We start from the raw sequence: 12061 nt of genomic DNA, 5'->3' as shown, positions 1-12061 counted from the left end.
TTTACCATGATGTGACCCAACAATTAAAGGCAGCTCAGTTTTCTGATTATTTTCAGGACCTGTAGGAGATGCGGGCGGAGGTGGAGGTTTCCGTGTTTGGAGTACGTAAACATCACTCTTTGGAGTTCTGCCCATACTTGACTTGAGTGGTTTTCAGGTGCTGTTTATTTTGTTTAGTTTATTGTTCAGTGTTACTGTTTGTTGACTTGGTATATTATTTTCCCTTACAAAGGGGCCAGTCGGTAAGGACACATCCTGTAGATGCATAATTGATGATGCCCCATTGTTCAATGTTTGTGTGTTGTGGTTTTATGTGCCTTGGTTCAAAGGACCTAAACAATGCATTCACTGGAACTTAACAGCTGGTGTAAAATCAGCACAGAGAACAATCTGTGTTCTGAGATTTTTGTACCCAAATCTGGCGATCTCTGCTTGCTTGAAGAAAGCAAAATCTAAAATGACCTTTACCCTAAATAACCCCAGGGCTGGGGGGTGGGGAGGACCTGCACTTGAATGTCCAAAAGGCTTATTTTCCACCAGCTACCAAGGCAGACTCACTCATCATTCCCGGTGATTCACAGAAGACTGAGGTGCCTCCACGACACACCTCTTACTCACGGACGTGACTGTCTGGTTACACTTATCTCCGTCAACAACAGCAAGCAGACAAGAGCAAGGATAGGAATGAGAGACCAAAGCCATGACTTTAGAGACGCTGGATTTTCCACTGCTTCGAGACAGAGGATCCTGCCAGAAGATCTGTAGCAACAGGTTTAGCCCCCTTGGAGAAGAGATAGCGAATGGCAAGCCACACATGCGCGGGGAAGTTTCCAGTGGGAGCCCTTCCTGCCACCATGTGCCTCTGGCTGGCCTGGCTATCTGCGTAGGAAGTGAGCGCAGGAAGTATCTGTCTACAAACCCTTTATCCTCAAGGCAATTGCTGCAGCAGCATTTTACTGTTTACCAAAGCAGTAAACATGTGATCTAAAAAAAGATGTTTTCCATCCCCAAAGAACAAGGCTTCACCAAAATATATGTGCGCTTATTTCATAAGCAGCCTCTTATCAAAACTGTTTGCAGTACGATTGTGCTTCCCATAGAAGTGAGTCAATGGGAATGGCTTTTTAAGGAGGACAGAAGGTAACTCTGTCGGGAAAGCCCAAGAAACAAACAGTGGTTTTCTTCACAGGGACACCTCTCTAGCGAAGTAAACTTTATTCCTCCTCTAAAGCTTCACGCAGACTTAACAGAGCTCCTGGTCTCTGGCTCAAAAGGTCAAGTCGACAAGACTATTGTGTGAACTCACATGGGTGGGATGGATAATTCCCAAGCCAGATAATTCACAGTCACGCGTATTTGACCTTGGACAATATTCTTATTTTACATGTGACTCCAAGTGCACTTCTAATTCTAAGAGTTCACATATGGTGAAGTAAAAGAACTGGAAAGTCGATGTGTGGCTAGGGGTTTTGATGACATTTACCAGGCACTGAGTCCAGTCTTCCCGGTACGTCTTTATCACAGACTGAAGAGCCTGTCTCGTCCCAGGTGCCTGGAGGAGAGAGGCCGCAGAGAATCCGGGACACCCAACACGATGTGAAATGTGATGTGAGCATCTTCAAGGGTCAGAAGTGTCCTTCCTCCTCATTACTGTTGTCCCTTATGGTTTTGAGCCCTCCACTGAGTTGTGAGCTATCACAAAGAGGGAGAAAGAGGAGGGAAGGAGCATGGAGGTGAGAAGTACGCAGAGAAGCAGGGAGTGATGAAGCCCCAGGTGTCTTCTCCAAAGCGGCTGTGCATAGACTCAGCTGCAAGTCACCTCCAGGGCAGATAAAGAGCTGTGAGTAATGGAGAACTCGCTGTCTGTAAGAGTTTTTACTTCATAATAAAGGAAAAAGAACCTATTAGAGGAACACTGGCTACTTGGAAAAAAAAAAAACAAAAAACACCTCAATTCACGAACTGTTGCAGAAAATGAAAAGAGAAAAGAAAAAGCTTTTGTGGATTTCCTGATTTTAGTCCTAGAAGAAAAATTTATTTGACTCGAATGAATAGTAAAATTAGCTAACGTTTATTAAGTACTTCATATGCACTCAGTAACTTTCAGTTAATCTCACCAGGATCCTGGGAGGTAGGGACTATTATTATTCCCCTCTCACAGATGGAAAAACCCAGATATTGTGAGGTTATGTACTTGTCAAGGGTGAAAGGCCGGCAAGACCATTTCCATCTTCCCCAAAGAGGTGCAAAGGCCCAGGAGAGGTGAATTCATCTGCCGGCTCCCACAGCATCAAGCTCCGGCCACCGTCTCCCAGGCCAGCCCTTTGCCTCCTCCCCTCCCTTCCCCTGCAAGCAAGATAAGACCAGTCCTCTCCCCGCAGAGGCTATTTTAAGGATGCTGTGAAGACACGGAGGGTATCAGTGTCCCCCTGGGCATAGGCTGCAAGTGCTCTATTTCACCTTCAGCTTTTCTGTAGCTCTTTGGAACATCAGGGAATACATACATTCAACACAGATCCAAGGAGCGCTTCGCAATATTAAACCACACACACTTTTTTTTTTCTTTTTTAACTTGGAGCAACGTCTTGGGAAATCTACCTCAAATTGAGACACAAACTAATTGTGTTGACAAATTCTGAAGTGTTGTTTCAACAGTTTCCTCTTCCTCAAAGGTGAGCATCCCATGCCTATGGTTAAGTCTGAGAAATAAAAGTCAGTAAAAGGCCCAGTGGGACCCAAAGGGGATGGGATGATGCACCTGCTACCAGCCCTGGGGGGAACGTGCATACGAGAGCAGGGGGGAGTTTTCTCTCCAGGACAGACTCTGCATCCATGAAAAAAAAAAAAAATCAATCTGCTCTTCTGTAATTTTATAAGGGGAAGAGCACTGTTCAGTCACCAAGGTGGAATGTTTTAAAAGTGGCTCTGTGAAATTCAAGAGCGCGGGTTCTTTGCCTGATACGTTATAAACATTCTTGACTACGTTCTCCAGAAGTTTACATGCATTGTCTTGGACAAAAGCATGGGAAGTAACAGCCCTGATGTCCATATTATGACTGGATTATGAGGTGGCTTTAAAAATAAATAATTCTGCTTGGCCTTGGCATTTCTTTTCTACGTGTCTCAACACTTATCTGTGCACAACAGAAGGTTACCGTTCTTCCCAGTGTTGAATCCCATGAGCACCCCGCTGAAAGACTTGTAAGGCCTGATGGAAAACGGGGCTGCGTTTTTGTTGCTGATGCCAAGGCAAGAGCAAGGAAGTGGACACTTGGGATGAGGAAATTTAAATCAGCAGCTGATTTGGAACCTGGAACCACTGCCCCTTGGATATTGCCAAATATGGGAAAGAATTCGTGTCACCAAGCAAATACAGATGGGTGCTGGAGTTTTAGGTCTCGAATTTTCTGGCATTTTATCTTGATTAGTCACCAAAAGTAGAATAATTGTTGCCTCTGGAGTTTTTCACACAAGAGTAGCAACAAAATCAGCCAGTTATAATAATTTTCATTATTCAGTTACTTAAGGTATCACTATGTCATTTGATACATCAGTTTTCTACACAGCCATTTAATATTTGAGGTGAGGGCAAAGAGCAGGAGAAAGAGATCACAGGATGATAAATTGAGGGGAGACAAATGGATTCGTGTTACCTGAGCAAGTTCCTCAGCCTCTCTAATCCTCAACCCTTGTGTGTACAAAAAGCAACACCAACCGGGGGCATGAATGTCACAGGAGATAACGTGAGCGCCTAGCACAGAGCCTGGCCTTTCTTTATGCAGTTATGAGGATAATGTTAATTTGGGTTAGGAATTCAAGATACAACAGCTACCTCTTAAAAACATTTCTCTAAAGCTCTTTTAAACACCAATTCAATTCTATGTGATTAGTTTTTATGTAACCAGGAGAAATATCTCTAAAGAAATACAACTTCCATTTAAAACCTACAATAATGATTAATTACTCTGACATCTTAATTTTCTCTTTATGACTTCAAAGGATTTTAATTTTTAAAAAAACTAACAAAAAATTTCTTTTCATTTTCACAAATAGTCATTGAACCCCTTATCCTTTGCCAGTCGCTGTTGAGGACAAAAAAAAGAGGTGCGCAGACTGTCAGTAAGAACGAGTCCCAAGGCTCGCACAGGTCTGTATACGTGAAGTACTCACAGAGTATTCGCACTCGAAAACACAAACAGAGGTGGGAGTGTGTGCTGACAAGAGACAATGAAGCGTAAGAGAACGGACAGAATGAAGAATGATCTTAAACTTTAGAAAACATGCCTCAGCCAAGTTCAATAAGGGGAATGTGTGGGAAATAAGTTTGATCAAACAGAATGAAGGCATGAATAAGAAATAGATCCAGAGGTCACAGTGGCCACCGGTTGAAATAGGTTCACAGCAAAAAAAAAAAAGTAATGAAAGACTATAAGTAAGGAAACAAATAAAAGTGAGATGCCAGTTTTGCCTGTCAGAATGGCTAAGATTCAGAGGGTAAAATGTGCACAGTTGTGTTGAGTGCATGCAACTGGCCTCCTCCGCGGCTAGGGGTGGGAACGGGTACAATCTTTCGGAAGAGTCAAGTGGCAATTTTTTTTTTAAATTGGCAAACATTTAAATTGCCAGTTAAAAATATGAGTTTAAAAATACGTATGCCCAGGGGCGCCTGGGTGGCTCAGTCGTTTAAATGGCTGCCTTCGGCTCAGGTCACGATCCTGGGGTCCTGGGATCGAGCCCCACGTCCGGCTCCCTGCTCAGTAGAGAGCCTGCTTCTCCCTCTCCCTCTGCCTGTCACTCTGCCTACTTGTGCTCTCTATCTGTCGAAAAAATAAATAAAATCTTAAAAAAATTAAAAAAAATAAAATAAAATAAATATACGTATGCCCATTGGCCCAACAATTCCTTTTGTAAGCACTAGTAGTAATAAAGTGAATTTAAAAAAAAATAGAGAATATATTGCCATGTAAACATCGAAAAATTGAAAGCAATATTATTTGCTTTAATAGAATATTGGTTATATAGATGATAATACTTATTTTCGATGGGATATAATGAAGCCTAAAAGTTCTGCTTATGGAAAATGTTCAGCGGCATGGGGAAATTCATCTAAAATAATGTTAACTGAGAAAACCCGGATGGATAGTCAGGTGCATAAAAGGACAGAGAGCAACATACAGCAGGAAAACACACAGCAAATGTTAGTAATCTTCTCTGGCTGGTTGGGATCAGGAGCAATTTATATTGACTTTGTAATGATTTTCTTTTTCGTTTTCTCTACAGTGAGCACATTTTATTACTATAGTTTGTGCAAAACAACAAGATGTATTTTTCAAAATTAATGAGAAAACAGAACAGTGGAGATATTCCAATATTCCTATTCTTGCCCTAAATCAGGAGCAAGATGCACTGCAGACCTCTGCCCTCCTTCAGCAAAACAGCAAAGCGTCTCTGCCCTCAGAGCAGAGCTAAGCCAACCCTCTGACCGGCCACATTTTCAGTGACCCCGTGCATGCTCTACCTGCCTGTGTGTTTGGTACCTGCCCTGCTGCACACCAACCCAAGGACCCCCCATAAGCTCCTCCTCCTCCTGATTTCTCCTAGCTTGGTGCCTCCCAGACCCAGGTGTGGCCTGCCCTCGGTGGGAGACCATGGTACTGACACGCAGAAGTGACCCTGTTCTTTTTGAAAGCACTGGAACAGAGTTCTGTGTGGCTCTGGGCTTCAAAACCGAAGCAGGATAAGGAAAGGCTCAATCAACTGGGATGGTCCAAGGGCATCGGCCATGTATGGAGCACATACGGGACGGAGGCTCTATAGACTTCAACTCATACCAACACAAAACAGGATAGCCATTAGAATCCCATTTTACAGGTAAGGAAACTGAGGTCAGGTGAAGTCACGCAGGGTCACGTGACTAGCCGGGATCCAAATGCAGGTGTGTCTGTAGCGGCCACCTGATGTAAGAAATTAAGTCTCAGGGGCCGTGCGATGGAATCCCCAGGGCAGAAAACAGCTATCCTCTCTCCCGTTGGAACAGAAGGAGGAGGTGGGTCCTGGGGCATCTGAGGTGTTTCCTAGCCCCGAAGATCCTGCCAGAGCACAGTGTGCCACCAAACACGAGAAGGGCCTGGACACTGTCTCTGTCACTCTTCTCAGAAGATCGGAGACTTCAGAGAAACTCCGTCCTGGCTTTGCCACAGCCTCCTGCATCGCAAGTCTCTTCTGCATCAGCCATTAAGTCAGTACATCTGCCAAGTTACTGGGATGCCACAGTGGAGTTTTCTGCTGTGGGTCAACACTTCTACACAGGGAATCTCACTCCAAAGCTCTAAACACAGAAGTAATATTTTCCTGAAGGCATCGGCAATGGTTGTTTTATTTATTTTATTTTTAGGTATGCTTTTTCAAGAAACCTAAATAAGCATAAGTATGAGTGCGTAGGGATTTTTTTAGTAAAGGTCTATTTTGCTAAATAACGATAATAATGAGATAATCACTTTAAAGAAAATGCAGATAATTCAGAAATGATTCAGGCTTTCAGAACAGTCTCTGAGCGCAGAACAATCCCAAGTCAGAGTGTTTAATGGGAAAGAACGCAAAAATTTCACTGTTCCCTGATCTCCTTTCCACGGTCACTGAGTCAGTGCCCCAAGTGGACAAGTGCACACATACTCAGGGAGCTAAGGAGACATGTGCTGCATCCGGGGAGGGGGGGGCAAATTGTATTGGGGAACTGCCCACGAATGCAAGCAGCAAGCACTTTAAGGTAATGGCCTAGACTTCCACTTTCAGGCAAGGACAGAAGATCAGGGCCTGCTCTGAGGACATGACATTTGTATTTGACATTCCTTCACTGAGGATGAGCCCCCACCCCCCAAAGTAAGGAGGGTTGAAACCATTCTCATTCCGCATAAGCCAATGGGCTGACGAAAAATCTCATGCCTAGAGCCATTCAACTCCTTAACCATATCCACCAAAACCCTAGGAGATGAACTTTCTTCAGATAACCCTGAGCTTTTTACTAACTTTTCCTTCATGCGTGATGGCAAATATTCAGAGTGCCTGCTATGTGCAAAGCATGAAACATATAAAATAAGCAATATGCTTTTAAATTAACACCATGTTTCAACCATCATCAAACCCTCCAACCTCTGTTAAATCAAAGTAACTTCTTTAAACAACTAAATGAAACAGTAATAGTGTGCTCCCTCATGGAGCCTTGTAACTTTCCACATCCTGTCTGTTTCCTAAGATGCTTTCACTGGCACTGCTCTCTCCTCGTCCTTCAATGTCAGATCTCCATGATAACGGAAAATTCCCACATTCCCATTCTAAAGATTAAGGATCTTGAAACCCTAGGATCAGGGATTGTAACGTGGGGTTCACGGGCCACCAGAGGAGTCCAAGAGTTGAACTGTACTTGGACAGAATTTGCTTGCTTTATCATTCTAAGTATCACATTATATGCATTTAAAAGCATTTATCCTGAGACAGGATTATAGACTTCATTAGACTTGCCAAGTGACCCAGAGCGTAATGAAAGGGTCAGGGAAGTTTCTGGGAGATTGGATTAAAAGTCCTAACCAAAGCACAACCGAAGTTCCAAGGCTAACAACCGGCTCCTTGGAGTCTGGAAGCAACACCATGCTGTTCCGTGCAGAAGGAAGGAAACGGGGTGTTTAAGCACCCTTCAGTTTTGTCAGATGGTGGAAATGGCAAAAAGCAGATGGAAGTACCAAAACTGATCCATGAATTACCTATGGGGACATCACCCTTGATGCTTACATGTTTTTATGAGAACTCTTATAATCTGATCCTAAACTCCATGAACACTTAAGAGATAAATGGGCACTCTGAGATAAGCCCCCAAAATTCCTTTACTTCTTCCAATGGAAACGTTCCATTCCCAGTTCCAAACACCAAGAGAAAATGATGACGAGAGTCACAAAGACGGGATTAAAAACATCTAACTTTTCATAGTGCCTCACAAGGTCTTACAAATATTAACGCAAAAATAAAAAAAGACCACTCCAATGGGGAGTACCAAATTGAGTGTATCTGATGCTTCATCGACTAACTGATTCATTTACTGAAACAACAACAACAACAACAAAAAACAGAGTGTGTTTGAGACTAGAAATTGCCTGTATGACAGACTGTTTCCTAATTCCAATGGACAGCCTTAATTTTCCTTATGCTAATTTGAGCTTTGCACTCACATAATTAAAACGGCTGTCAGCCGACTTGGGCCGGCTTTTTCTACTCTATAAACAAGTCTGTAAAATCATCTCATTACTTTACCCAGGAAGCCCAACAGAACATGTTTTAAAGGAAGCTACCTATAAAGAGGGGCTATTTTATTTGAACAGAGGATTAAAAAGAATCTACCTGGAGTCATTTTAAAGTTCACCTGAGATAAATACAATATACATATAACCAGTGCCATCAAATTGTGTTAAAGGAAGCATAGCATCCTAGACAAGTGTTAACTAGGACCCAAAATTTATTCTGGAATCACAAAACATCCAAGCTTCAGAATACCTTCATACCTCCAGAAATGTATGCTTCGAATTAAACAGTATGACACATTTGTATGTTTCACAAAACATACCCCACATTCTAGAGGACAGGCTGTTATTTCAGTGTCCTTCAATACACTGATTTTTTTTTTTTTTTGGAAACACAATTGTACTCAAGCTATTCAAAATTCACAAAGAATATTTGATTTAATTATTATGAAACATGGACGCAATTAGGAGTGAAAATAGGAATAAGAAGGGTAGCATTTTGCATTTTAAAATCAAATAATTTCTGCTCATCTAGTTGAAAGAGGGGCACATCAAACCCCCAATTTTAAAATTCTTTCCCATGATAGTTACATTTCAGCAGACTCCAATCCTTGAAGCCAAAGAAAGAAAAACCTCTGTAAGGTTAGTCTTTGATACATGATTTTTTCATATATATTACTGAACATTCCATGAAAAATAAAACACACCTTGAGAAGTAAAAACTGAACAAAGCTTTTAAAGACACAGTTCATATGGCGGGTATTCATCATACCCTCTAATACAGACATTTCAGATGCCAAACCAAGGACGGTTTTTGAAAATGCTTTGGCTCAATTCTGGGCAAACTTCCATATTCATGAGCTTTCAAATTAACCAAGACCCTGGATGAAAATACAACCAAATGCCTCCCGCCTATATGCAACAAAACGAAAGACACGCAACTACTAGAGCTTTCTTTCTCTTCCTTTCAGTTATGTGTTCGCTGCTGATCTTTCTCATTTCTACAAATGTCACCAAGGCAGGGAGGCCTTGAAAATATTTCAGCAGCCCACACTTCACAGGCTCCATGCCACGGCCTTGCACTAACCATCCGACTGGCTTCGCTTACGGGAATTAGGCCAGGTTTAGGTTCCCAGGCACATGGATTCACCTCCCCATCAATTTCTCTATGCTATCTACTAGCGACATTTGCAAGAAAAACACATCAGACCACATACCCCAAAGCACTGGTCGGCCACCGCTCTTCTATTCCCACAAACCAACCATGACGAGCAAGAACATATACTCACAGCGCACAGAGGAGTAGTATTTTATTAAAGATAACTATGTCACCCAACAAACCGAATTACCACCATTTGAGTTATGAGACCACTCCACTCTCAGCATGAAGGATCCAAAAACCAAGTCAACATTTCCATGTCCCATGACCAGCCGCCACTTGCCAGGTATCTCTTCGTTTCCACTGGGACTGGCTGGCACCCCTGAGGCTAAGGAGTCATTCAAGAGCATCCAGAAGATCAACATTTACCAGCCCATCTTTTTCTCCGACCCTGCCCTCCAACCTCTCCGAGTCCATTGCCTTCCAGCAGATCCCACATCCACGCACCGCTAGGGATAGTGAAAGAATACGAAAATTCAGACGCGCTCCAAAAAGCCTTTGCAAAAGTCATCCACAGCACTCAACAGTGAATTTAGAAACCCCAATTTTTTTCTGAGTTTGAAGTTTTTAAGCCTTGCGGATGGTTGGAGTAGGAAAAAGGAAATTTACTAGGCAGTGCAGAGGAAATCTTGTTGTCCTCTATTGTGGCAGTGGGGGTGTTGCCCAATCCTGACTTATCTGCCTTGATAAAGGAAACCAAAGAAAAGAGTAACAAGCACAAGATTTTGTCAAACAAAAAGGAACCCTTTCCTTACCTTAATAGTGCTGGCCATAATGCAATCAAGTTTATTGATCGTTAATAAATGTTAATAATAATTATTGCTTCTCTCTGACCAGAAAGTAGTTTTGATGAGGTTGTTTAGAGCGGATGAGATTGTGCTAAGTCTGGGAAATGAAGTCAGCCAATGGCAGGAAGAGGTTTCTATTGGTCCTGGCGGCCCAGCCCGAAGAAACAGGATATTTGGGAGTGGAGAGATAAGGGACCCTGAAAACAATGTTGTTTTTCTTGATGATATGCAGCCAGGAGATTTTTTTTTTTTTAATTAAAAAAAAAAAGGCATCAGTTGCTTGGGACAAGGACTGCCACAGCAGGTGTGACTTGGTGTGCCGCCGCCGTGTGACACGCTGCCCCGGGGCAGGATGCAGATGTGGTGGGACTCCGCATGGCTTCACACGGGCCACAGGCACCTCGGAACGAGGCACGGAGGGCCCCCTACAGCTGGGGGCCGGGCCTTCGGAGCCCCCCCCCGCCGGGCTCCCTGGACCTGCCCCATGACTGGGACTCAGGACTGGAGCCCCTCCTCCCCACACACTCCCTGTCCCTTTCTCCCAAAAGGAAACTCTGCAGGTGGACCTTATTTCACGTTAATGGAATAATAATACATTTGCTCGCGGACTTTTAACGGCAGTTAAAACGTGAGTTTTCCAGAAGAGTTTCATTTTCCCTTTCCAAATACATGTGATTTTTATTTGTTCCACAAGAAACCAGCTGCAAACACCAAGACTCAAGAACCAATAAGGTAAGCGAGGCAAATAAAGGGAGAAGTAACCCTGTCAAGTCCTCGTGTTTAAATATTGATTTAAAATCCAAAGAACTAAAAATAAATAAATAAGTAGATAAACAAATAAATAAAACCCAAATAACTAAAATCATACTACCAACAGTTTATAAGGTGGGCAAGCCAATCCCGCTCTGACAAAAGTCAGTGTTGCAGACCACAGACCCTGAGAGAACGCTTGGCTCTGCACAGATGCCACGTGAAGACCTCGTTAAGGGTTTGAAAATCCCAGCTGCAAGTTCAGGGCCCCACGTCTGTTTTCCACTCAAAGGAAATACAGCTAATGGAGGCCTGAACATTCCTTAGAGGATTTCAGGCCTTTAATTACTCATTTTCAGGAAATTACTTGTTCTCTGGAAGAAACAACATTTTGCTTTGAATCTCGCTACACGAAAGTGGGACCGAGCGGGGAAGAGGTGTGGTCTCCATGGGGACCCCGCAGAACAGGAGAGACCAAAGCCCGAGTCGTTCAGCAACGCTCGGGTCCAGGGGTTGGACGGGCCGGGGAACGGACTGCACTCGGACTTCAGGCCGGCATCTGTCCGAGTTCTGTACGCTGGCCCGGGTTCCCATATCTCCCATTGTCCCCTGACTCACCCCCTTGTGCTAGGGTAGAAGGATGAAGAGGAGCGAGAAAGAGACAAACCAAGAAACAACGGACGACAACAAAGGGAAAAGAGAAAATAAAAGAAATCCTGTTCTGGGTCAAAATCAGAACCTTCAAGTTCTCAGCATCTACAGTTGGAGGGGATGTTGATTTCCCCTCTTTTCATCTCTGAACAATGAACAAGATGGCAGGCTGATTATAAAATCTTGTTTCCCTGAACATTTCAAAGCACTGAGTTGTTTTATCTGGGCAGCTTCCACAAGGATTCAGGAGTGCTGAGAAAAATGCTCTCAGCTCCCCCGGGATTCCTCGGTTCTGCTCTCCCGGGAAGCATCGACTTTAAATGTTAACGCCAGTACCCCAGTGAGCCGTGCTCCTATGGCTTCCCCAAAGAGCAGCCTGAAACAGGATGAGCCCGGGGAGAAAGTGCTGCCTGGTCCTCCCTCAC

At 43.5% G+C, this 12061-nt stretch overlaps 1 protein-coding gene across 2 annotated transcripts in view; it reads right to left on the bottom strand.

The window, feature by feature from the left end:
- ERG (ETS transcription factor ERG) overlaps positions 1–10292 on the bottom strand; it is a 104742-nt gene extending 94450 nt beyond the window's left edge. For both annotated transcript variants that reach the window (XM_028095382.2, XM_028095383.2), the window contains exon 1: positions 10203–10292. In XM_028095382.2, the coding sequence (XP_027951183.1) occupies positions 10203–10220 (18 nt within the window). In that variant the 5' untranslated portion in view covers positions 10221–10292. The remainder of the gene's footprint in view (positions 1–10202) is intronic.
- Positions 10293–12061: the final 1769 nt, after the last annotated feature.

This window comes from Eumetopias jubatus, unplaced genomic scaffold (assembly GCF_037043125.1).
Source record: "Eumetopias jubatus isolate StellerSeaLion01/CBP00866 unplaced genomic scaffold, mEumJub1_p1.0 scaffold_1, whole genome shotgun sequence".
NCBI lineage: Eukaryota > Metazoa > Chordata > Mammalia > Carnivora > Otariidae > Eumetopias > Eumetopias jubatus.
This window is presented reverse-complemented; position numbering and strand designations above follow the sequence as displayed.